Source organism: Mobula birostris, chromosome 28 (genome assembly GCF_030028105.1).
Source record: "Mobula birostris isolate sMobBir1 chromosome 28, sMobBir1.hap1, whole genome shotgun sequence".
NCBI lineage: Eukaryota > Metazoa > Chordata > Chondrichthyes > Myliobatiformes > Myliobatidae > Mobula > Mobula birostris.
In genome coordinates this window covers 13,597,810-13,624,837 of record NC_092397.1, presented here as the reverse complement: position 1 = coordinate 13,624,837, position 27,028 = coordinate 13,597,810, and the positions used below count along the sequence as shown (strand labels likewise).

The window sequence follows — 27,028 nt, the reverse complement described above, 5'->3', positions numbered from 1 at the left end:
ACCTCCTCCCTGATGGTAGCAATGAGAAGAGGGCATGTCCTGGGTGGTGGGGGTCCTTAATGATGGACGCTGCCTTTCTGAGACACCGCTCCTTGAAGATGTCCTGGATACTACGGAGGCTGGTGCCCGTGATGGAGCTGACTGAGTTTACAACTCTCTGCAGCTTACTTCAGTAGTGTAAAAATAGAAATAAAAAAGTAGTGAGGTAATATTTATGGGTTCAATGTCCATTCAGAAGTCAGATGGCAGAGGGGAAGAAGCTGTTCCTGAATCGCTGAGTGTGTGTCTTCAGGCTCCTGTACCTCCTCCCTGATGGTAGCAAAGAGAAGAGGGCATGTCCTGGGTGGTGGGGGTCCTTAACGATGGACACTGCCTTTCTGAGGCATCGCTTCTTGAAGATGTCCTGGATACTACAGACAGGTACATGGATAGGAAAGATTTAGAGGATGATGAGTCAAACAGAGGTAAATGGGACTTCCTTGGGAGGCATGAACGAGTTCGGCACTTTGTGTGTGCTGCCTTGGGCCAGTGTTTGCTGTGTGATAACGCACTACGTCGCAGCTAAAATTCAGGTGAGCAGCGAGCTTCTGTATTCTGCTCCGCCAGTAGATGGCGCCAACGCCCTTCATCATGGAGTTGGATAAGAGAAATTCTGTGCTAGCTGTGGTCAGTGGCCACTTTATTAGGCACTTCCTGTTCGTGCGCCCTTGATCTTCTGCTGATGCAGCCCGTCCACCTCAAGCTTCGACGTGTCATGCATTCGGAGATGCTCTTCTGCACACCGCTGTTGTGACGGGTGGTTACCTGAGTTACTGCCAGCTTGAACCAGTCTGGCCGTTCACCTCTGACCTCTCTCTCATTAACAAGGTCTTTTCGCCCACAGTGCTGCCACTCCCTGGATGTTTTTTCTTGGTTATCGCGTTGTTCTCGGTAAACTCCCACTCAGGATCAATAAAGTACTTATTATTATTAAACTCTAGGGACTGTTGTACATGATACTCGAACCACCCCATCTGGCACCAATGATCAATCTGTGGTCAAAGTCACTCAGATTGAAATTTCTTTCCCATTCTGATATTTGGACTGAACAACAACTGAGCCTCTTGACCGTGCCCGCGGGCTCTTATGCAAGGAGCTGCTGCCATATTCTTGGCTGACTGGCCAACAAGCGGGTGCAGAGGTGTACCTGGTAAAGTGGCGGCCGAGTGCACACTAAACCCATTTACCAGAGCCTGGTCCATAACCTTCCAAGCCCCAGTGAGTCCAGTGCTCACTCAGATACTATTTATGGAGAGCATTCTGACAGGCTGCATCACTGTCTGGTACTTTGGGGGGGGGGGCTACTGCACAGGACTGAAAGAAGCTGCAGAAGATTGTAAATTTAGTCAGCCCCATCTTGGGTACTAGCTTACAAAGTACCCAGGACATCTTCAAGTAGCGGTTTCTCAGGAAGGCAGCGTCCATTATTAAGGACCTCCATCACCCAGGGCGTGCTCTTTTCTCACTGTTACCATCAGGTAGGAGGTACAGAAGCCTGAAGGCGCACACTCAGTGATTCAGGAACAGCTTCTTCCCCTCTGCCGTCCGATTGCTAAACGGACATTGAACCCTACCTCACTATCTTCCCCCAATATATAATATTTCTATTTTTGCACGATTTTTAATCTATTCAATATACATATACTGTAATTGATTTACTTATTTATTTTCTATTATTATTTTATTTTGTGCTTTTTTTCCCTTCTGTATTATGTATTGCATTGAATTGCTGCTGCTAAGTTAACAAACTTGGTGATAATAAAGCTGATTCTGAAATGTTGTGAGAGTTTTTGCTCCCATCTGCCACCCAGCCACCTCATTGAACTAAACTTCTCACACCCCACCCCCCCCAACACTCCAGTTTTAGATGCCCCTGTCATGGGGAGAAGCTCTTTACTATCTACGCTTCTTGTCATTTTGCATGCCTCCCTCGGGTCATCCCTGCCCCCTCAGTCAGGGAAATAAATAAGTAGCAATTAAATAGAAATAAATAGCAATTAATAACGAGAGCATGAGATAAATAGTCCTTAAAGTGAGATCATCGGTTGTGGGAACATCTCAATGGATGGGTGAGTGAGTGTAGTTATCCCCTTTTGTTCTCCAAGGAATTATTATCTGTCTTAAATGTACAAAGACAATAAATAAGGAAATATCATACCCTTAAAGCTGATCATATTTACATAAAATATGATGTATTTGGATTTTCAGGTCTATTTATACAGTCCCACAGGATCGAGATGGCCTGGCTTTCAAAGTTCAAAGTAAATTTTATTATCGAAGCACATAAATGTCACCCTGAGATTAATTTTCCTGCGGGCACGGCCTGGGTGGTGGGGGTCTCTGATGATGGATGCTGCTTTCCTACGACAACGTTTCATGTCGATGTGCTGAATGGTTGGGAGGGCTTTACCCGTGATGGACTGGGCCGAATCCACTACCTTTAGTAGGATTTTCCGTTCAAAGGGATTGGTGTTCCGGTACCAGGCTGTGATGCAGCCAGTTAATACACTCTCCACCACATGTATGTCAAAGTTTTAGATATCGTGCCAGATCTCCGCAGACTCCTGAGGACGTAGAGGTGCTGCCGTGCTTTCTTTGTAATTGCACTTACGTGCTGGGTCCAGAATAGATGCTCTGAAATAATAACACCCAGCAATTTAAAGTTGCTGACTCTGTCCACCTCTGATCCTCTGATGAGAACTGGCTCATTGACTGGTTTGCCTCTCCTGAAGTCTAGGATCAGCTCCTTGGTCTTGCTGACACTGAGTGAGTTTGTTGTGACACCACTCGGCCAGATTTTCAATCTCCCTCCTGTACACTGATTCATCGCCACCTTTGATTCGGCCCGCAGCAGTGGTATCGTCAGCAAACTTGCATACGGCGTTGGAGCTGTGTTCAGCCGCACAGTCGTAGGTGTAGGGAGAGTAGAGCAGGGGGCCAAGCACACCGCCTGGCGGTGCCCCTGTGCTGATGGACATCATGGAGGGTGGTGTTGCCAATTCAAAATGAAATGTTGTTAGAGGACCGCGCAGCACACACAAAATGCCGAAGGAACTCATTAGGTTGGACAGCATCGGCGGAGAAGTCGACGTTTCGGGCCGAGGCCCTTCATCAGTAAGTGGGAAGTAAGTTGCCAGAATGAAAAGGAGAGGGGAAGAGGCGAGCCGGGAGGTGATCGGTGAGGCCAGGAGGGTGGAAAAGGCAAAGGGAAGAGAAGGAGGAGCTGATAAGAGAGCAGAAAGGGGGTGGGGGGGGGGAAGGAGGGGACCCAGGGGGAAGTAATAGGCAGGTGCAAAGTAGTAACAGGTCAGAGTGGGGAATGGAGGAAGAGGGGGAGCAAATTTGTTCATCAGGAGAAGTCAATGCTCATGCAATCATGTTGGAGGCTACCCAGATGGAATAGAAGGTGTTGTCCCTCCACCCTGAGGGTGGCCTCACCTGGGCACAGGAGGAGGCCACGGACCAACATATTGGAATGGGAGTCCTGGAAAATCTCCGCACCCTCCTCAAAGCTTTCACGTCTGAACGGGACTGAACACAATACTCCCAAGTGTGGCCGAACCAGAGATTTACAGAGCCGCGGTGTACCTCAAAAGCCCGACGAATGGAGGCCAGCACACTTTAACCAGCCCATCAACCCTACCCCTCGGTGCCCCTCCCTGGTGAATACTGAAGCAAAGTTTGCAGTCAGGACCCTCCCCTACCTCCTCTGACTCCAGGCACACCTTTCCTCTATTATCCCTGACTGGTTCTTCCCGCACTCTGTCCTGCACAATTGTGCTTTCCTCAATCCCACTTGCCAAGGCCTTCTCCCGTCCCCTTCCAGCTCTCCTAACTTTTCACCCCAGCTTGGGCAATGCCGTGCCTGGAAGAAGTGGCTTCGGCGTCATTACCGCACATCTCCAGCAGAGGGCAGGCTGTCAGCTGCCACACCCCGTCTCCAGAGAGAGCCTGGTTCGATCCTGGTCTCCGACACTGTCCGCCTACGTGCACCGAGTTTGCATGCTCTCACTGCGAGCACAGGGGTGGGGGTTTCCCCGGGGAGAGAGGTGGGACTCAGCCAATTCCAACCTGTGTACGGCTTTCCCCCGCAATCATAATCAGGTTTATTGTCACTGTCATGTCGTGAAGTTTGTCGTTTTGTGGCAGCAGCATAGTACAATACACATATAGGCATCTGTTAAGTCTCATGAGAACATGGTAGGTTTCCAGGGCGCAGGCCTGGGCAAGGTTGTATGGAAGACCAGCAGTTGCCCATGCCGCAAATCTCCCCTCTCCACGCCACCGATGTTGTCCAAGGGAAGGGCACTAGGGCCGATAACAGCTCGGCACCAGTGTCATCGCAAAGCGATGTGTGGTTAAGTGCCTTGCTCAAGGACACAACACGCTCCTTCAGCCAAGGCTCGAACTAGTGACCTTCAAATCACTAGACGAACACCTTAACCACTTGGCCACGCACCAACACAATACACAAGACATAGCATAAATTACAGTTGAAATTTTATATAATTGGTGCGAAAAGAGAGCAAAATTATTGAGGTAGTGTTCATTGTCTGTCCAGAAATCTGATGACGGAGGGGAAGAATCTGTTCCCGAAACACTGAGTGTGTGTCTTCAGGCTCCTGTACCTCCTCCCTGATGGTAGCAGTGAGAAGAGGGCATGTCCTGGGTGGTGGGCGTCCTTAATGATGGACGCTGCCTGTTTGAGGCACCACCTTCTGCAGGTGACCTCGATGGTGGAGTTGGCCGAGTTTACGAACCTGTACAGTGGCGCCCTGCCCCCCCCCCCCACCAGCACCAGGCGGAGCTGCGGGCCGCTGGAGGGCCTCTGGAAGAGGTGGTCCCTCAGGAGGGTGCCATCCGGAGCCCGAAGACCCAAAGCTCAAGATTCAACCCCTCTTGAACCGACCAGAAGAAAAAAATCCTAACACTACTTCATTCTGACTTTCTTTTCCTCTCAACGTGTACGAACACTGTTATGTCTATTCTTTAGTCTAATTTATGCACAATTTATGTTAATTTATGCACACCCCAACTCCCCCCCTTAGCTTTCAAACCGGGTCTCCTGCTCGGTCCTCGCCGTGGTAACCGGGTGGGGCCTGGTCGGCAGCAACTCCCAGAGGCCTGAATTGAGTTTCGGGCACACCCCTGCTCATCCGTTGCACCCAGCGAACGTGCTCCTGGGTTCCCTTACCACCACTGCAACGTCAACGAGCTCCGAGTATCTTCCCCCCACCCCCCCACACCATGTGCCATGTTTAACTCCACGAGAAACAGGAGCACATTCGGCCATTCGGCCCATCGGGTCTGCTCCGCCATCCCATCACGGCTGATTTATTTTTCCCCTCAAACCCATTCTCCTGCCTCCCCCCCTACCCTTATCCTGCCTCTCTCTGCCCCCTGAAGAATGGGACCGATGAACCCCAGAGGGGAGGTGGGCGCCCCTCACGAAGGGCCGCTGCAATGTGACGAGGGGGCATCAGCAGCGCAGGGAGCTCCTGCCGAAGGGACAGCCAGTGGAACGGCGGCACAGCTGGGAGGGCCACTGTCCGTCAGCCCCAGGGACCTGGTGGCCGACACAAACCGATATGTTTCCCTGTACGTTAAACCTAATCTTTAAACGTGTCAATGTGAAATGTACAGAGAACCAGCTAGTGGGGGTGGGGAAGAGTCTACGAGAGCTGGGCTGGACTCGATGGGCCGAATGGCCTCATTCCCCTGTCATCATGAATGATGGAACATGTCATTTACGCAGTACCTGGACAAGCCCGTGAATCAGGACTGTGGATAACGGGATAGGTACACGATGGCCAGCAGGGACTCAATGGGCTGATGGGCCTGTCCCCATGCCCCATGCCTAACGCAGGGGAGACTGCCGGGACAGTGGCTGCCGGGCCCGACGCAAAATGCAAGTAACACCCGTCTGTTCGAGGCGCGATACAGAACCGTTTCTTTTTAAACCAATACCAGACCTCCCTCGGCGGGGGAACCTGTCAGAATTGCCCCTTTTCCACCAGATCCACCCATTCGCCAACAGCTCCGTCACCCCGTGGTCCCTCTGGATCCAGGGGCAGGGGGTGGTTGGTTGGTGACAGGTTCCATGGACGGTGGTGGGTGGGCAAGAGTGTGAGAGACACACACAGAGAGACAGGCACGTCAGAGGACCCCACCCAGAGAAGCCCCCACGGACTTCACCACCACCCCCCAACCCCCATGTCCAAGCCTCGCATTCAGCCGAGCTCCGTGTGGACCAGTGAGTACAGCTTGACGCCTCCCTTGGCCGACGGGCACAGCTCCTGCCACCTGCTCGCGCCTTCCTCGAGTGCCAGGACGTCCTGTGGAGAGAGAGAAACGTCAGTCCGGGCCTGGAAAATTCAGTGACGGCGGCTGAGGGACTGAAGCGTTGGCCTGGAGTCACTCAAAGGACCATCCCTCCCCTCCACCCCCACCAGAGTGATCACCTTCACCCCGGGATTCCGGTTAAACACCTCATCAGCGAGAGCGGAACTCGGGGTCCCACCGCCCCACACTTCCTCCCTCACTGGGAACTCCACTAGGCTCGAACTCGCAGCTATCCAGTCACAGGAAGGTGTGAGTGTGTACAGGGTGGGGGAAGGGGCCCTCTCCCCTCGGACATTCTCCCCTCTTCCCTCCGACGGAGGATACAAACGCCCGGGAGAACATACTGCAAACGCAGCTTCTCTCCGCGAACCGACTTCTCCCACGCGAAAGGTGAACTCCCCGTCTACTTTGTCACGGCCCCACCCCCCTCTGCCTGCGCCTCACTCTCTCTGTGACTGTAGCGCTCTCTTCTCCGCCGTCACCTTCTCCCTGCCTCAGCACAGCGTGATCTGTCCGGATGGCTCCCGCGATCGAGTTTTTCCCACTCTGTCCCAACGTCACGCGATAATAAACAAGTCCAACCCAACTCGCTGGGAACCCTCCCTCCCCACTATTAAACCCGCCAGGTTCACTGGGAAATTTTGTAGAATAGAAATTGACATCTCAAAATCAACCTGAATTTTAAAAAGTTTCAGAAGTTTTAAACATTCGATAGTTCAGAAAACACTCTAGTCTGGCCAGGTCCCAATTTTGCCAGATTATCAAGTTTTACTTCACTGGACTTTGAGTCCAAGACCTAACTGCAGTTCCTAGGTCCTTTATGGTCTGGGACAGGGGACACCCCTTACCATCAGGGACTTGGAGGGGGTGGGGGGCACCCTCTCCCCATCTGAAACAGGGGACCCTTCCTCTTTGCATTGCTACCATCAGGGGGGAGGTAACAGGAGCCTGAAGACACACACTCAACATTTTAAGAACAGCTTCTTCCCCTCCGCCACCAGATTTCTGAACGGTCCATGAATCCGTCAACACTACCTCACTGTCCCTCTTTTGTAACTATTAATTGATTTATTACTGTACCTTTCAACAGACTGAATGGCCTAACTCTACTTGTAGTCAGAGTATTTTTTTAAAGAAACTGTCTTGCACAAAACCAGAAATTTGACGGCGTTTGCCTGATTCTGGGAACGACACCGCTAGCTAGCTAGCTGGAGAAGGGGATGCCGGTTACCTGGCGGCTGATGAAGACGATGTTGGTCGATTCCTGAGCCTCCGGGCCACCGATCAGATAACGCTGCCTCACCTCCTCCGAGGTCAGCCTGCACCTGTCCGGAGGAACACGCAGGAAGGTGTGAGGCCGGAGAGAGTGGCGGACTCGGGCCCCTCCCCCACCGATACATCGCGGCACTCCCCCTCCTCCCTCCCCCACAGGGTCTACAGGAGGAGACACCCTCTGCTGGAAATCTGGGCGGGGCCACCTTCTCACAGCTCCCATCGGGCAGGACGTCCAAAGTCCCCCACCCCCGGGTCCAGGAGCAGCGACCTCCCTTCTTCAGCCGCTCGGTTCTCGAACCGACCGGCCACACCACCCTAACCACCGCCTTAGTGACCAATCTGCACAACGCTGGACTTCATTTTTTTTGGGGGGTTCTAGATCTTTCTTTGTATAATCCTGATGTAAAAATCATGTCTGTGTTTGTGTTTTTTTCTTGGGAACGTTGTACGTCTGAGGCCATCTGCCTGGGGAGCTGTCTCCATTCCAGTCATGCGGACTTGCACTTGTGCAGAAGACAGTAAACCCGACTTCGACCCGACCCCTGGGTCTTCAGATTCGATCGAGTACCTCCCGCTCTTCTAACTCCCAGCTCTTGGAACCCAGCATGCTTGGAGATACTTCACGGGTGTTGGTGGGGGGCGGGGGAGAACAAAAGGCAATTCAGCTGAGGCTTTGTAAGGCACCAGGCAGGGCGCACTTGGGAGTATTGAGAGCAGTTTTGGGCCCCCTATCTCGGAAAGGAGGTGCTGGCGTCAGTGGGGGGAGGGGGGTCTTGAGAATGATGCCGGGAGTGAAAAGGTTAACATGCAATGAGCATTTGAGCACCTGGGCCTGTCCTTGCTAGAGTTTAGAAGAATGAGCAGCTGGGGGTGGGGGGGGGGGGTGGAATCTCATTGAATATTGAAAGTCCTAGTGGACGTGGAGAGAATGTTTCCTAATGTGGGAGAGTCTAGCACTAGAGGGAAGAGTCTCAGAACACACGGATTTCTCTTTAAAATAGAGATGGGGAGGAATTTCTTTAGCCAGAGGGTGGTGAATCTGTGGAATTCATTGCCATGGATGGTTGTGGTGGACAAGCCACTGGGTATATTTAAAGCAGAGATTGATCGGTTTTTGATTAGTCAGGGCGTCAAGGATTACAGGGAGAAGGCAGGAGAATGGGGGTGAGATTAGTTCCTTGGTTAGGTGCAGTGTTGTGTGACATCAGCTTTATGTGTCAGCTCATATGACATCATCATTATGTGCCACATCATATGACGTGGACAATCCGTGACCATCTTGGCACATGATTTGCCATCGCCTTCTTCTGGGCAGTGTGTGTCTTTACAAGATGGGTGGCCCTGTAGCCACTATCAATACTCTTCAGAGACTGTCTGCCTGGCGTCAGTGGTCGCATAACCAGGACTTGTGATCTGCACCGGCTGCTCATACGACCACCCACCACCTGCTCCCATGGTTTCCCGTGACCCTGATCGAGGGGGGGGGCTAAGCAGGTTCTACACCTTGCCCAAGGGTGACCCGCAGGCCGGCGGAGGGAAGGAGCGCCTCACACCTCCCCTGGTAGAGATGCATCTCCATCTCTCTCTCTCCCTCTCGCTTGCACATTCTCTGTGGCCAGGTGGGTTTCCTTCCACACCATTAGATATAGGAGCAGAATTAGGCCATTTGGCCCATCGAGTCTGCTCCACCATTTCATCATGGCAGATCCATTTTCCCTCTCAGCCCCAATCCCCTGCCTTCTCCTCGTACCCCTTCATGCCCCCACCAATCAAGAATCTATCAACCTCATATACTCGGCGACTTGGCCTCTGTAGCCTCCTGTGACAACGAATTCCACAGATTCACCACTCTCTGGCGAAATAAATTCCTCAACTCCATTCTAAATGGACGTCCCTCTATTCTGAGGCTGTGTCCTCTGGTCTTAGACTCCCCCTCCATAGAAAACATCCTCTCCATATCCACTCTAACAAGGCCTTTCACCATTCGATAGGTTTCAATGTGGTTACCTCTCACTCTTCTGAATTCCAGTGAATACAGGCCCAGAACCATCAAACGCCCTTCATATGACAAGCCGTTCAATCCTGGAATCATTTTCGTGAACTTCCTTTCAACCCTCTCCAGTTTCAGCACATCCTTTCTAAGATAAGGGGCCAAAACTGCTCACAATACTCCAAGTGAGGCCTCACTGGTGCTTTATAAAGGCTCAGCGTTACATCCTTGCTTTTATATTCTGGTCCTCTCGAAATGAATGCTAACATCACATTCCTCACCACCAACTCAACCTGCAAATTAAGCTCCAGGGAATCCTACACAAGGACTCCCAAGTCCCTCAATGGCATGTGGGGTTGGCAGGATAATTGGCCGCCTGTCCCCCCACGCCCCCCACCGGTGCGTCAGTGAGGGGTAGAAATGAGGCAGGGGAACAGCTGATGAGAATAAGTTAGTGTAGCGGTCAGCAAAACACTTTACAGCGCCAGTGACCCGGGTTCAATTCCCGATGCTGCCTGTAAGGAGTTTGTACGTTCTCCCTGTGACCGTGTGTGTTTCCTCCGGGTGCTCCGGTTTCCTCCCACAGTCCAAAGACGTACAGGTTAGGGTTATTAACTTGTGGGCATGCTATGTTATTGTAACACCTTGGGAAAGGTTTCACTGCTAAATTAATGGCTTTTCTGTAGATGCACTGCTAATGTCACGGTTTTCCTGTAGCAGCAGAGTTTGGGTTATGGCTAGAGATAACGGGGGCTTCGGAATGTGCGCCGTCCAATGGAGGGAGTGTTTTTTCTTGTTGTGTGCCTGAGAGCGAGGTGACCTGCGTCTTTTGTTCGGCGAGAGATGAAGAGAGAAGATGCCAGAAAGGAGAGGTTGTAGCCAGCAGGACAGGATGGACTTGGAGTGGGGCCGGGAGTCGACGAAGCCCGGGGAAATCGATGGAGGACCAGCGGAAGGGAAACTGTGAGCTTCAACGTGCATGTTAGACTGTTTCATTAGGATGGGCCCTTTTCTTTACTAACCTGCTGTTATTTCGTGGTACTGATTTGTAATGGGGGAGCAGCATCCACACAAACAAGAGATTTCACACATGGCGGGGCCAGGGACAGACTAACATTGTTAGACTCGTGTTAGTCAGTGACGCAAAGACAACATAGTTCGCCATATGTTTTGACGTATAAGTGAGAAGTAAAGCTGATCTTTAAAACTTTCTCTTTAAAAATGGGATCAGTAGGCATTGGGACTTTGATGACTGTACCTGACCATTCCTCCACCCTGACTCCGTGTGGCAAGGAGCGGTGTGGGGAGTGGAAATACAATACTTAGAAGAGAGACGTGCCCGTACCTGACGTAGAACTCTGCACTGGCTCTCCCGGCACTCCTGTTGTTCCGCACAATTCCCAGCAGCATGGGTCTGCTTAAACTGTCCAAGGGGATGTTAACCTGGAGAGGCGGGGAGAGGGGGAAGAGGACGGAGATGGGGGGGGTAATGGGGGGGAAGGGGAGGCGGGAGATGGGGGAGGGGAGAGAGGGGGAGAGAGGAGAGAGGGGGGAGGGGAGGGGAGGGGGGAGGGGAAGGGGGGGGAGGGGGGAGGGGGGAGGGGGGGGAGGGGGAGGGGAGGGGGGGGTATGAAGCAAACAACATTACAGACCCACTTTCTCTTTGACCGCAGCTCTCATGCATAACACAACAGAAGATTATTTCTAATGTATTTATGTTTCTCTATCTTATGTCAGTGTTATTACCCCAAATCGCAACCAGACACAAGATACAGGGGTAGAATTAGGCCATTCGGCCCATCAAGTCTTCTCTACCACTCCATCATGCCCGATTTACTTTCCCCCCCTCAACCCCATCCTCTCCGTAACCTTTGATGCCCTGACTGATCAGGGATCTATCACTTCTCTGCTTTAAATGTACCCAACGACACCCAGATCCCCCTGAACAAATACAACCCGTCGAGGGGAGAGAGGGAACAGAAGGGTCGACTGTTTGCTCTCTGCCGTCCGGCCTGCTGAGTTCCTTCAGCGTTCTTTAGCCAGAGGGTGGTGAATTTGTGGAATTTGTTGCCACATGCAGCTGTGCAGGCCAGGTCATTGGGTGTATTTAAGGCAGAGATTGACAGGTTCTTGATTGGTCATGGGCATCAAAGGTTACGGGGAAAAGGCCAGAACTGGGGTTGAGGAGAAAAAAAAAAGGATCAGCCATGATTGAATGGTGGAGCAGACTCGATGGGCCAGATGGCCTAATTCTGCTCCTATGTCTTACGGTTGATTGGATAAAGCTCGAAAACAGGCCCCTTGGCCTACCGAATCCATGGCAACCATTAACCATCCATTACACCTCCCTCCCCCCCACTCAAATGAACCAACAAGAAAAATCACCAGTCACCACAGTTTAGCCACACTAGATCAATGTGCACTAAAATGTTTTTTTTAAGGAACATAGGAAACCTGCAGCACAATACAGGCCCTTCGGCCCACAAAGCTGTGCCGATCATGTCCTTACCTTAGAAATTACCTCGGGTTACCCGCAGCCCTCTATTTTTCTAAGCTCCATGTACCTGTCCAGGAGTCTCTTGAAAGACCCTATCGTATCCACCTCCACCACCATCGCCGGCAGCCCATTCCACGCACTCACCACTCTCTGAGTAAAAAACTCACCCCTGACACCTCCCCCGTACCTACTCCCCAGCACCTTAAAACTATGCCCTCTCATGCTAGCCATTTCAGCCCTGGGAAAAAGCCTCTGACTATCCACACGATTGATGCCTCTCATCTTCTTATACACCTCTGTCAGGTCACCTCTCATCCTCCACCGCTCTAAGGAGAAAAGGCCGAGTTCACTCAACCTATTCTCATAAGGCATGCTCTCCAATCCAGGCAACATCCTTGTAAATCTCCTCTGCACCCTCTCTATAGTTTCCAAGTCCTTCCTATAGTGAGGCGACCAGAATTGAGCACAGTACTCCAAGTGGGGTCTGACCAGGGTCCTATATAGCTGCAACATTACCTCTTGGCTCCGAAACTCAATCCTATGGTTGATTACAGCCAATGCACCGTATACCTTCTTAAGCATAGAGTCAACCTGCGCAGCAGCTCTGAGTGTCCTATGATCTCTGATCCTCCACACTGCCAAGAGTCTTACCATTAATGCTATATTCTGCCATCATATTTGACTTACCAAAATGAACCACCTCACACTTATCTGCGTTGAACTCCATCTGCCACTTCTCAGCCCAGTTTTGCATCCTATCAATGTCCCATTGTAACCTCTGACAGTCCTCCACACTATCCACAACACCCCCAACCTTTGTGTCATCTGCAAATTTACTAACCCATCCTCATCCAGATCATTTATAAAAATCACGAAGAGAAGGGGTCCCAGAACAGATCCCTGAGGCACACCACTGATCACCGACCTCCATGCAGAATACGACCCGTCTACAACCACTCTTTGCCTTCTGTGGGCAAGCCAGTTCTGGATCCACAAAGCAATGTCCCCTTGGATCCCATGCCTCCTTACTTTCTTTGCATGGGGTACCTTATCAAATGCCTTGCTGAAATCTATATACACTACATCTACGGCTCTCCCTTCATCAATGTGTTTAGTCACATCCTCAAAAAATTGAATCAAGCTTGTAAGACACGACCTGCCTTTGACAAAGCCATGCTGACTATTCCTAATCATATTATGCCTCTCCAAGTGTTCATAAATCCTGCCTCTCAGGATCTTTTCCATCAACTTACCAACCACTGAAATAAGACTATAATTTCCTGGGCTATCTCTATGCCCTTTCTTGAATAAGGGAACAACATCCACAACCCTCCAACCCTCCAGAACCTCTACCGTCCCCATTAATGAAGCAAAGATCATTGCCAGAGGCTCCCTCGCTCGCTTCCCACAGTAACTTGGGGTACATCTCGTCCAGTCCCGGAGACTTATCCAACCTGATGTTTTCCAAAAGCTCCAGCACATCCTCTTTCTTAATGCCTATATGCTCAAAGCTTTCAATCCGCTGTAAGTCATCCCTACAAGCGCCAAGATCCTCTTCCGTAGTGAATAGTGAAGCAAAGTATTCATTAAGTACCTCTGCCATCTCCGGTTCCATACACACTTTTCCACTGTCACACTTGATTGCTCCTACTCTCTCACCTCTTATCCTCTTGCTCTTCACATACTTGTAGAATGCCTTGGGGTTTCCCTTAATCCTGTCCGCCAAGACCTTCTCATGGTCCCTTCTGGCTCTAATTTCATTCTTAAGCTCCTTACTGCTAGTGTTATAATTTTCTAGGTCTCCATCATTACCTAGTTTTTTTAAAAACCTTTTGTAAGCTTTTCTTTTCTTCTTGACTAGATTTACAACAGCCTTTGTACACCTCGGTTCCCGCACCCTACCGTCCTTTCCCTGTCTCATCGGATGTACCTGTGCAGAACGGCACGCAAATATCTCCTGAGCACAGACATGCCGCTGGAAATTCAGAGCAACACACACAAAATGCTGGGAGAACTCAGGTCAGGCAGCATCCGCGGAGGGGTATAAACAGTTGACGTTTCAGGCAGAGACTCTTCATCAGGACTGGTTTCACTTATAACTTTTGTGGTCACAGAGAAACGGTATCAGGGCAACTGGAATCCATCAGTGCTGGCTGATTATTGTTGGACACTTAAGCGAGAAGCCTCAGACACCGAGTGCAAATGAAAACCAGCAACAAAACATTCCTGGCTTAGCCGAACTATTGCACCGCCATGCAATTAAACACATTATATTCAACAAAAGTTAACTTCTTGTTTCTCCAAATTCCTGTGTGATACAAGTAGTCTGAAATTATATTTGTGTTCAGCTTCAAGCGCTCTATCATAACCAGAAACATTTTCCAAGGACACAACTTTAAAAAAAAACTTGTTGTCCAGTGTTACCCACAACCTCGTACACCTTCCCCTCCCCAACCTTATTCCGGTTTAGACCACAGGATGTAGAAGAAAAATTAGGCCATTCGGCCCATCAAGTCTGCTCCACCATTTTATCATGGCTGATCTATTTTCCCTCTCAGCCCCAATCTCCTGCCTTCTCCCCATATCCCTTCATGCCATGACCAATCACGAATCTGACAACCCCTGTCTGACTTTGCCTCCACAGCTGCCTGTGGCAACAAATTCCACAGATTCACCACTCTCTGGCTAAAGAAATTCCTCCTCATCTCCATCCTAAATGGACACCCCTCTAGTCCGAGGCTGTGTCCTCTGGTCTTAGACTCCGCCACCATGGGAAGCATCCTCTCTTCATCCACTCTGTTGAGGCCTTTCAACATTCGATAGGCTTTAATGAGATTCCCCCCTCGTTCTTCTGAATTCCACCCTTTCACTAAAGGGACGCCCTTTTATTCTGAGGCTGTGTCCTCTGGTCCCAGGCTCTCCCACTATTGGAAACGTCCTCTCCACATCCTCTTCAGATATGTCCATACGTGGCCTCCTCTACTGCCATGATGAGGCTAAACTCAGGTTGGAGGAGCAACACCCCATATACCGTCTAGGTGGTCTCCAGCTCCTTGGTATGAACATAGAATTCTCCAACTTCCGGTAATTCCCTCCCCCCCACCTCTATCCCTATGTCACTCTGCCCCTCCCCCAGCTGCCTATCACCTCCCTCATGGTTCCACCTCCTTCTACTACCCATTGTGTTTTCCCCTATTCCTCCTTCGCCTTTCCTGCCTATCACCTCCCCCACCCCTTTATCTTTCCCCTTACTGGTTTTTCACCTGGAACCTACCAGCCTTCTCCTTCCCACCCTCCCCCCACCTTCTTTATAGGGCCTCTGCCCCTTCCCTCTACAGTCCTGACAAAGGGTTCTGGCCTGAAACGTCGACTCATCGTTTCCATGGATGCTGCCCGACCTGCTGAGTTCCTCCAGCACGTTGTGAGTGTTGCTCCTCTCCACATCCGTTCCACCTGGGCCAATATTCAGTCGGTTTCAATGAGATCCCCCCCTCATTCTTCTGTCTCCCACTTCCTTTTGAGTTTTGGATCAAAATCAATGGTACATGGCTCTGCATAGAGGATGTGTTTTTTTTTTGGTCCTAATTCTATTTTCTTGCAAACATATGGTGCAGATTTTATGTTTAATTATTGTGAACACTATGTATCAGGCGCCCCGTGCCCGCGATGCTGCTGCAGGTACGTCTCTCAGTGCAGCTGCACACACCCGCGCTAGGGCAAGTGCCAATAGACTCAGCTTTGATGAGACTGGGGGCGGGCCAGCATCTCGGGAAGGGGGGAAGGGGTCGAACGGTCGGCGAGCCGCGCCCGGAGCAGTACCTCGTCGCGAATCTCTCCCAGAACGGAGGCGAAGAGCTCCCGAACGACCAGCTCAGCCGACAAGTGCTCCAGCCGGATCGATTCCTCTGGTACGTCGCCCGCAGCGGCCTGTAGAGGAGGTAAAGCGTGCGGTCAATGTGCCTGCCAGGGTGGGGGCACCATCTGTAAATCACAGAGGAGGGGGCCACTTGACCCTTCCTTCGGTTACAGTTCAAAAGTATATTTTATTCATAATTAATACATACAAGGAAATAGTACAGAAAAACACACACAGACATAGGCACTCGTAGAAACAGACAGGCGCGCACACAGAGTGAAACACACACATTCACAGACTCACAGAAACAGACACTGATACACACAAACTCAGACACACTCTTACACACACATTCACAGAAACACTCACACATACTCAGACACAGAAAGAGACACACACACATTCACAGACAGACAGACACACACACACAGAAAAGTGGAGACAGTGAGCAATTTCAAGTTCTTGGGTGTCAACATCTCTGAGGATCTGTCCTGCACCCAACATATCCATGCAGCTACAAAGGAGGCAAGAGAGCGGTTATATTTCATTAGGAGTTTTAGGAGAATTGGTATGTCACCAAAGACAATCACAAATTTCTACAGCTGTACGTGGAGAGCATTCTGACTGGCTGTATCACCGTCTGGCATGGGGGGATGGGGGGCTACTGCACTGGATTGAAGTAAACTGCAGAGAGTTGTAAACTCAGTTAGCTCCATCACGGGCACCAGCCTCCGTAGTGTCCAGGACATCTTCAAGGAGCGGTGTCTCAGAAAGGCGGCGCCCATCATTAAGGACCCCCACCACCCAGGACATGCCCTCTTCTCATTGCTACCATCAGGAAGGAGGTACAGGAGCCTGAAAACACACACTCAGCGATTCAGGAACAGCTTCTTCCTCTCTGCCGTCCGATTTCCGAATGGACATCAAACCCGTGAACACTACCTCACTACTTTTTTATTTCTATTTTTGCACTAATTTTAACTTAACTATTTAATATATATACTCACTGTAATTCATGTTTTTTGTCGATTATTGATCGGTAGGAATTGAATTGAATTGACTATTTCTTACATCCTTCACATACACGAGGATTAAAAATCTTTACGTTACATCCTCGTCTAAATGTGCAATGTGCAGTTTACAGTAATTTGTAATAAAGATTATGTACAACAAGACAGTCAATATAACATAGAAATACAATTGTATCAGCATGAAATAATCAGTCTGATGGCCTGGTGGAAGAAGCTGTCCCGGAGCCTGTTGGTCCTGGCTTTTATGCTGCGGTACCGTTTCCCGGATGGTAGCAGCTGGAACAGTTTGTGGTTGGGGTGACTCGGGTCCCCAATGATCCTTCAGGCCCTTTTTACGCACCTATCTCCGTAAAATGTCCTGAATAGCAGGAAGTTCCCATCCATAGATGCGCTGGGCTGTCTGCACCACTCTCTGCAGAGTCCTGTGATTAAGGGAGGTACAGTTCCCATACCAGGCAGTGATGCAGCCAGTCAGGACGCTCTCAATTGTGCCCCTGGAGAAAGTCTGTAGGATTTGGGGACTCGTGCCAAACTTCCTCAACTGTCTGAGGTGAAAGGGGCGCTGTTGTGCTTTTTTCACCACACAGCCGGTATGTACAGACCCCCTTGTCTTTGCTGCTACTGGAGAGGAGGTACAGGAGCCTAAAGGTTCAACACAACTTTTTAAGAACCGCTTCGTCCCCTCCGCCATCAGATTTCTGAACAGTCCTCAATTTGCGCGAATTATTTAGTGAAACTTATACTAATTTCTGCCACAAAACGCCGCCCAGTACGTCGATAGTTCTCAGTGCCGTCTCTGCCGGTCGGCGGGGAAGGCCAGACGCACGCCTGCGCCCTGCACGGGTGATGTGCCTACCTTGGGCTCGGGGTGCCCGCCCGGGATGTCCAGCAGACCCGACGCCTCAGCCACCCGGTCGCTCCTCCTGAGGAAGACGAAGCGGTCGTCGGCGGTGCAGAGCACGGCCCCGACGCCCAGGGGCTCGGCCAGGTAGGCCTGGCTGTCGCCCCAGTCCGCCAGGCCCTGCCGCCGCAGCGCGGGGGCCTGCACTGACCAGTTGGTGCCCAGGTAGTCCCGGTAGGAGGTGAGGCCCAGCCGCAGCAGCAGCCGCCCGGCCCGCAGCTCGGCCGAGTGGAAGCGGAACTTGGCGCCGTCGAAGAGCCAGGGCTGCTGGCGCCGCCGCTCCTCCCAGGTCTCCGCGATTCTGGCCTCCTGGCCCAGGAGGGGCTGGCGGTTGTAGGCCGGGGCCAGCTCGGCCCGCACGTGCTCCTGGGTCAGCTCGGCCGGCGAGGGGATCTGCAGCTCCACGCTGATGTCGGGATCCATCGCGCTCGACTCAGAGACATCCGGGGGGGGGGGGCGGGGGCACGGCTGGAACTGAAACAGAAACAGAGAGAGAGTTACAGTCGGCAGCCGTTCGGCCCCTCCAGCCTGTCCCACCATGTATTAACAGTTCCCCAGCAACCTTTCAACCTCAGACAGCATCTCAAGGCTGCCCCGAACCTCTCCCACAATGTAACTACACGTCGCAGCAATGCAGACCGCAACAACTATGATTGGTCCACCTGGTAGCATCGCATTTCCCCCTACGCTGCAATAGCTTCCCATTGGGTGACTGAAGGGCAGGGAAGGAACTCTGGCTGCAATGCTTTCCATAAAGCTTTACAGACCTCCGAAATTATGGAGGACGCATTTCGCTTTTACGAAAAAATACGCTCGCTTTAAACTTGTTTACCCCGAGAAAGACTACCATGACCATGAAGCCTTGCTCGGGCAGGTGATGTGCCCGAATTGCAGAGCGACGCGGACACACCAACGCACAAGTTTAAATGCTCTCAACGCGCGTAGGCCACTTGCGTAGGTTACGGCGTCGTGTTGACACACAAGTATAAATCAGCCTTTACAAGGCACTGATTGGAAGTCTGTGTGGGGCGCCACTCCTCGCACAGACACCAGAGCAATGTGTAGTTAAGTGCCTTGCTCAAGGGCACAAACACGCTGCCACAGCTGAGGCTCGAACTAGCGACCTTCAGATCACCAGACGAATGCCTTAACCACTTGGCCACATGCCCAACACAAAGACCTTAACTACCCCAAACATTCTCTCTTCTCCCTGCTCCCATCGGACAGGGGATACAAAAGCACGTACCACAAGGACAGCTTCACCCCGTTGTTATCAAACTCTTGAACAGACCTCTTGCATGAGAAGACAGACTGTTGGCCTCACGATCCACCTCATTATGATCTTGCACTTCATCGTTTACCTGCACTCTCTCTGTCGCTGTTACACTTTGTTCTGAATTGTTACTGCTTTACCATGCACTGTGTGATGATTTGATCTGTATGAACGGGGGAAAGACAATCTTCTCACTCTATCTGGGTACATGGGCGAATAATAGACCAAAACCAAAAAAAAAAACAAATCACTTTACAAAGAGGCCGGAGGCCATATCAGGGCAAAGTGAATGTGAGAGTGGCTGTGGGCCTACTCTTCAGCTTGCAGGAAGATGCTTCACTGGTAGAAATCTATGTTTCCCCACAAAACTGCATTTCAGACAGTCTCCCCCCACCCCCAGCAATAGAAAGGCACGCAACTTAAATTCCCTCTGAGCCTCAATATAGATTAAAGTGTACATGATTGAAGCGTGCAGCAAACCGCTTTGTAACTCTGCAACAGACATTCCCAAACCCCGGCTGTGGAAGGAGGAGGGACAGGCAGGGGGCACGGGGAGAGGAAGGAGCTTCAAAGGTGGGGAGAACTCGATAGTCTGGCCCAGGATAGAGGACTCTGGCTGTTGACGATGAGCTTAGGTCAACTGCTTCCTCCTGCCTCGCAGCCCGCAGCGGAGACGAGGGCAGCTCCCAGCCTGGCAACGTTCGGTGGGTATGTCTGTGCCCGGGTAGCCGGGGAGAAAAGAACATGCAGAGACGACAGCTAACAGAGGTATTTCAGAGTAACACACAAACACACACAAATAGCAGGAGGAACCCAGCAGGTCAGGCGGCATCCGTGGAAATGAATACACAGTCGACGCTTTGGGCTGAAGTCAGGACTGAGATGGAAAGAGGAAGACGCCAGAATAACAAGGTGGGGCAGGAGGGGATGTATACTTACTAGAAGGTGATAGGTGAAGCCAGGTGGGCGGGAAAGGTCAAGAGCTGGAGAAGAAGGGATCTGATAGGAGAAGGGAGTGGACCAGAGGAGAAAGGGGAGGAGGTGACCCGGGGGGGAGGTAATAGGCAGGTGAGAAGAGGTAAAAGGTCAGAGTGAAGAAGAGAGGAAGGGAGATGGGGGTGGAATTTGTTCACCGGAAGGAGTTTAATTTAAGGAGTGACATTTAATGCTGAGAAACAGGAAGAGTACTTAGAAAGAAGATACAATTCGAGACAGAGTTAAATATGGATATAATGGAGAAATGGGCTGAAAAATCATCAGAAATCCTGCAAGAAAGATGATCATAATGAAACCAGGCTCCAATCTTCACATTTGAGAAGAATTAGGAAAAGATTTACTAAAATGTTTCCAAGGATGCGTGACTTTAAATATAAGGGCAAACTGGTGAATCTGGGTATGTTTTCCTTCAATTGTGATTGTGAAGTGATCTGATATTTAAAAATCTGTCCTTTTTTAAAACAAAAAGGATAGGTATAGGAAAGGAATGGAGGATTATGGGCTGAGTGCGGGTAGATGAGACTATGTGAGAGTATATGGGACTAGAAGGGCCGAGATGGCCTGTTTCCGTGCTGTAATTGTTATATGGTTATATGGAGTAATCTATATTCATGCCATCGGGTTGGTGGTACTTAAAGATAGCGGAGTGAAGGGATATGGGGAGAAGGCAGGAACAGGGTACTGATTGTGGATGATCAGCCATGATCACAGTGAATGGCAGTGCTGGCTCGAAGGGCTGAATGGCCTACTCCTGCACCTATTGTCTATTGTTCCCCTGGCATTGCTCCCCCACCCTGAGGGCGGGCCTCTTCTTGGCACTAGCGGACCGACATGGTTCAAGGCGTTCCGAGATCATTTGGGGAGGACGAGAATGGGGATGCGTTATTGCCTTGCACTTTTCCTGCATCCTCCGCAACCGTGACACTCTATTCTGCCTCCTGTTGCTGCTCCTCCCATCCCCCCTGCGCCGATACACCGGTCTGTACGGACGGCATGCGGAAATAAAGTGCCCCCACTCAAACCGCGGCACGTGTGACAATAGTAGGTAGATTTGGAATTGAAACTTATCTACGGTCATCACTGTGCTGAGGCGCAGGGAAAAGTTTGAATTCTGTTCATGCAGGTCAATTCATTAGAGAACACACACACACACACACACACACACACACACACAAAACGTGGGAAGAACTCAACGGGCCAGGCAGCACCTGCAGAAACAAGGGGACAGTCAACGTTTTGGGCCGAGACCCTTTGTCAGGACTGAGAAGGAAGAGGACAAGTCAGGGCAAGAAGGTGGGGAGTGAGGAGGAAGGAGTACAAGGTGGTAGGTGATAGGTGGAACCAGGAGAGGGGAGGGGGTGAAGTAAAGAGCTGGGAAGTCAATTGGTGAAAGAGATACAGGGCCGGAGAAAGGGGGAATCTGACAGGAGGGGACAGAAGAGCGTGGTAGAAAGGGAAGGGGGGAGGAGCACTGGAGGGAGGGGAGCAAGAAATGCAAGTGGTAGGTGAAACTGGGAGAGGGGGAAAGAGGGTGAAGTAAAGAGCAGGGCTTGACACGTATACGAGATTAAATTATCTCAAATTATCACAGAGTATCAAGGTAGAACAAGGTATAGCAGTAGCAATGCAGAATAAAGTGTAACAGTGGCAGAGGAAGTGCAGTGAAGGTAAACATACAAGGTAGATCGTGAGGCCAAGAATCTATCTGATCATACAAGGGGTCTGTTCAAGTGTCTGATATCAGTGGGGTAGAAGCTGTCCTCAAGCCCAGCGGTAAGTGCTTTTGGACTTTTCTATCTTCTGCTCAGCGGGAGGGGGAGAAAAGAGGAGTCCCAGGGTGGGTGAGGTTTTGGATTACACTGGTAGTTGCACTGAGGAGAGAGTCCACGGAGGGGAGGCTGGTTCCTGGGATGTGCTGAGCCATGCCCGCAACTCTCTGCAGCTTTAGGCCAGTGAGTCTTACTTCAGTGGTTGGTAAGTTGATGGAGAAGATCCTGAGAGGCAGGGTTTATGAACATTTGGAAAGGCATAATATGATTAGGAGTAGTCAGCTTGGCTTTGTCAAAGGCAGGTTGTGCCTTTCAAGCCTGATTGAATTGTTTGAGGATGTGACTAAGCGCATTGATGAAGGTAGAGCAGTAGATGTAGTGTATATGGATATTAGCAAGGCATTTGATAAGGTACCCCATGCAAGGCTTATTGAGAAAGTAAGGAGGCATGGGATCCAAGGGGACATTGCTTTGTGGATTCAGAATTGGTTTGCCCACAGAAGGCAAAGAGTGGTTGTAGACGGGTCATATTCTGCATGGAGGTTGGTGACCAGTGGTATGCCTCAGGGATCTGTTCTGGGACCCCTACTCTTTGTGATTTTTATAAATGACCTGGATGAGGAAGTGGCGGGATAGGTTAGTAAATTTACTGATGACACAAAGGTTGGAGGTGTTGTGGATAGTGTGGAGGGCTGTCAGAGGTTACAACGGGACATTGATAGGATGCTAAACTGGGTTGAGAAGTGGTTTCAACCCAGATAAGTGTGAGGTGGTTCATTTTGGTCGGTCAAATATGATGGCAGAATATAGCATTAATGGTAAGACTCCTGGAAGTGTGGAGGATCAGAGGGATCTTGGGGTCTGAGTCCATAGGACACTCAAAGCTGCTGTGCAGATTGACTCTGTGGTTAAGAAAGCATACCTTCATCAACCTGGGATTGAGTTTAAGAGCTGAGAGGTAATGTTGCAGCTACATAGGACCCTGGTCAGACCCCACTTGGAGTACTGTGCTCAGTTCTGGTCACCTCACTACAGGAAGGATGCAAAACCATAGAGAGGGCACAGAGGAGATTTACAAAGATGTTGCCTGGATTGGGGAACATGCCTTATGAGAAAAGGTTGAGTGAACTCGGTCTTTTCTCCTTTAGTGACGAAGGATGAGAGGTGACCTGATAGAGGTGTTTAAGATAATGTTGATCATGTGGATAGTCAGTGGCTTTTCCCCAGGGCTGAAATGGCTAGCACGAGAGGGCACAGTTTTAAGGTGCTTGGAAGTAGGTACAGAGGAGATGACGGGGTAATTTAAAAAACGCAGAGAGTGGTGAGTGTGTGGAATGGGCTGCAGGTGACGGTGGTGGAGGTGGATACGATAGGGTCTTTTAAGAGACTCCTGGATAGGTAGATGGAGCTTTAAAAAATAGAAGGCTATGGGTAAGCCTAGATAGTTCTGAGGTAGGTAGGGACATGTTTGGCACAGCTTTGTGGGCTGAAGGGCCTGTATTGTGCTGTAGGTTTTCCATGTTTCTATGTTTTTATGGTCATGCGCAGAGCAGTTTCCCTACCAAGCTGTAATCCATCCGGACAGGATGCTCTGTGGCACTTCAGTAAAAAATTAGCAAGGGTCGACGGAGACCCACCGAGTTCTTTTCAGTCTCCTGAGGAAGCAGACCAGAAGATATTGGGGAAGAATTAGGCCACTCGGCCCATCGAGTCTGCTCTGCTGTTCCATCATGGCTGATTTCAACCCTCTCCTCCTGCCGTTTGGTGCCTTTACTAATCCAAAACCCAACACCAACCCCCATGGCACACCACTAGTCACCGGCAGGCAACTAGAAAAGGCTCCCTTTATTCCCATTCTTTGCCTTCTGCCACACAGTCAATGCTCTATCCATGCTGGTAACTTCCCTCTAATCCCATGGGCTCGTAACTTGTTAAGCAGCCTCATGTGTGGCACCTTGTCAAAGGCCTTCTGAAAGTCCAAGCGCACATCAGCCGATTCTCTGCTATTGTTTCTTCAAAGAATTCCAACAGATTTGCCAGGCAAGGTTCCTCCTTCAGGAAACTACACTGACTTCGGCCTATTTCGTCACGTGCCTCCAACTGCCCCAAAATCCCATCCTTAATAATAGACTCCAACATCTTGCCAACATTGAAGTCAGGCTATTAACCGGCCATTAATTTCCTTTCTTCTGCCTCCCTCCCTTTTTAAAGAGTGAAGTGACACTTGCAATTTGCTAGCCCTCCGGAAAGACGTCAGTAAGATTGAAGGAGTGCAGAGAAAATTGAGAAGGATGATGCTGGGACTTGAGGATCTGAGTTATAGGGAAAGTTATTGTTTGTTAAAGTTTGAATACGTCAGGACTGCACTTTTTAGAACATAGAAGATTGAGAGGGGATTTGATAGAGGTATGCAAAATCATGAGGGGTATAGATAGGGTAAATGCAAGTGGGCTTTTTCCACTGTGCTTGGGTGGGACTACAACTAGAGGTCATGGGTTAAGGGTGAAAGGTGAAAAGTTTAAGGGGAACACGAGGGGAAACTTCTTCCCTCAGAGGGTAGTGAGAACGTGGGATTGAGCTGCCAGCAGAAGTGGTGCGTGCGAGCTCGATTTCAACGTTTAAGAGAAGTTTGGATGGGTACATGGATGGGAGGGGGGTGGAGGGCTATGGTCCCAGTGCAATTCGATGGAAGTAGGCAGTGTAATAATTCAGCATGGACTAGATGGGCCAAAGGGCCTGTTTCTGTATTGCATGGTTCTATGACACACTTTCCACTTCAGGGTGCATGGAATTCCTTGCTGGTGTGAAGTCCCACAGCTCCGACAGTGCAGGCTGTAAATTGGCTTTGTGGAAGGTACAGGCACTGCGGGTTGAAGGGCCTGCTGCTGTACTGTTCTGTGCTCTGGATCAGAATCAGATTTATTGGCAGTGACATACGGTGGGGACCTGGGCTAAGGGGGTGGGGAATGGATCAGCAGCGATGAAGTGGTAGAGAAACTCGATGGGCCAAATGGCCTCCGACTGCTCCCATTTCTCATTGGCGCAACAGTTATGTTGCGAAATTGGAAATTGTCCTGTTGGAGAGCAACAATGTAATGAATGCACTCTTTTCCATTGACGCTACCTGGCCTGCTGAGTTCCTCCAGCATTTTAGTGGATGTGTTGCTTTAGATTTCCAGTTTTTTTCCCTTGAAAGTGATGGGTGAAGCCAGGTGAGGCGGGGGGGGGGTGGGGGGATGAAGTTGAAAGGAAGGGATGGGTGGGGATGGTAAAGGGCTGAAGGAGGAATCAGATTCGATACAGAGCAGCAGTGGGGGGGAGGGGGGAGAGAGAATGAGAACGAACGAACACACTACAGTGAAATTCTGACGGGTGGGGGGAATAGAACTTACCTTAACAATGTGGGCCATCGACAGCACAAGCGAGCAGGAGACCAGCTCCTGTCACTACGCGTGGCCACCATTTTAGCCAGCCAGTGATATACAGTACATCCTGCTTCACAGGAGCTCAGTGAGACGGTCTTACCTAGGAGGCCGGCTTCCCAGGGAACACCGCCTCAGCCCGTGGAACGCGGCGTAACAATGTATCTCATTGGGCGGAACGTGATGTAACAAAGTATCTCATTCCATAGAACGCGGCGTAACAATGTATCACATTCCACAGAACACATCCCACCCCGTAGAATGGGGAGTAACAAACTCTCACCGTGACCCTTATTCAGCGGCCACCGTAGATAAATGCGCCCGAAAACTGATTCCGGGACGGGGCGGACCCCGGCAAACAGGCTCGGGGCGAATTTCACAAAGCGGAAGTCAGAGTACCACCGCAGTTACTATTGGTCCAGCGGGCTCCATGTAGCGGCCGAGCGCTCGAACTCGGGAGGAGGCGGCTGTTCGGCCCGTCGCTGCTGAGTGCTGGTAGTAGTCGGGCATGATATTTCTCCCTCAATGCCTGTCTGTGGCTTTGTTGCATAGGGGACAGATTTTAATGCAAGACATTCCCCCCCCCCCCCCGGCTCCAGTTCTGCAGCCTTCACCGCCGCTGTGATGTGCCGTCAACATCGTCCGCCGGCTCCACCGTTGAGCTCAAGCGGGGTTTGCCTCCGCCTAGGAGCGCCGTTTTATTCCGAGGTCAGGGAACCTCCCAGGCCGAAAGGAGGCGGGGGCAATGACGGCCCCTTTAAAACTCGCCGCAGGGTGCACAGTGACACAAGGAAGCCGTAGCTCTCCCCTTTTCAAATGCTTACCGGCGGGCTGTCTGCCTGTCTGTCTGTATCTTGTTTACGGCGGTTGGCATCCAGTTTAATGGTGCATTACCGCCACCCTCTGCTCCAAAATGTGCACTAGACATACATTCTAAATCCCTTCACCCAATCACACACACAATTCACGCTCCCATCTTTGACCATCCTAGTATCCTATTCCTGTTTATTTGTCATATTCTATAAAAAAAACCCCTGTACCCCTTAAAAACGCTAAAAATACCCGGACGTGCTCTCTCACCCATGCCCAGCAACCCTTTTAATGTGAATTCCTGCATCCCCAACTCCCTTAATTTATTTCTCATCATCTCTCTCTGTATCCCATACTTTCTGCAACACAAAACTACAGGTTCTACTGACTCCTCTTCCTGACATTCCTCACACAATCCTGTCTGGTGTTTCCCTATCATTTTCAATGTTTTGTTTAATGCACAATGCCCCAGCCTTAACCTAGTCCACACAATTTCCTCTCTTCTGTTTCCATTACCTACCCTAGTAGCTGCAACACTCTTTTGTATTTGATATAAATGCCTCCCTTTCCCTTCCCTGTCCCATCTTTCTTGCCACATTTGGTTGACTTTTTCCCAGATTACACACTTAACCTCTGCTTTACTAATACTAATGTGCATTTCCACATTTTCTTTCTTTAACACATTCTTTGCCAACTCATCCACCCTCTCATTCCCCTTCACCCCTACATGTGCTGGAACCCATAGAAATTTTACCTGACCTCCCTGATTTGCAATTCTTGTAACTAACTGAAGGACTTCATAAAGTACATCTTGCTGACTGTTTGTG

The 27,028-nt window shown here is 50.5% G+C and overlaps 1 protein-coding gene across 3 annotated transcripts; it reads right to left on the bottom strand.

Moving 5' to 3' along the window:
* Positions 1 to 4,507: 4,507 nt before the first annotated feature.
* nudt22 (nudix (nucleoside diphosphate linked moiety X)-type motif 22) lies at positions 4,508 to 25,971 on the bottom strand. Of its 3 annotated transcripts, XM_072245678.1 has the most exons (7): positions 25,362 to 25,971; positions 19,178 to 19,367; positions 17,887 to 18,405; positions 15,963 to 16,070; positions 10,992 to 11,089; positions 7,613 to 7,706; positions 4,508 to 6,374 (listed from the first exon to the last, which is right to left on the bottom strand). In XM_072245678.1, exons 3-7 carry the CDS (start codon positions 18,352 to 18,354, stop codon positions 6,270 to 6,272), a joined length of 873 nt encoding a protein of 290 aa, XP_072101779.1. In that variant the 5' UTR covers positions 18,355 to 18,405; positions 19,178 to 19,367; positions 25,362 to 25,971; the 3' UTR covers positions 4,508 to 6,269. The 3 variants fall into 3 exon arrangements, with proteins under 3 accessions (XP_072101779.1, XP_072101780.1, XP_072101778.1); XM_072245679.1 differs by lacking the exon at positions 19,178 to 19,367 and having other exon boundaries at positions 25,495 to 25,971; XM_072245677.1 differs by lacking the exon at positions 19,178 to 19,367 and having other exon boundaries at positions 25,362 to 25,970.
* Positions 25,972 to 27,028: the final 1,057 nt, after the last annotated feature.

What these genes read in the sequence shown, in the direction of transcription:
- nudt22 (XM_072245677.1), bottom strand. An exon ending in GCGGGCACCCCGAGCCCAAG is followed by an intron (nt 16,071 to 17,886) that starts GTAGGCACATCA and finishes CCTCCTCTACAG; the next exon opens with GCCGCTGCGGGCGACGTACC. An exon ending in AGTGCAGAGTTCTACGTCAG is followed by an intron (nt 7,707 to 10,991) that starts GTACGGGCACGT and finishes TCCTCCGGACAG; the next exon opens with GTGCAGGCTGACCTCGGAGG.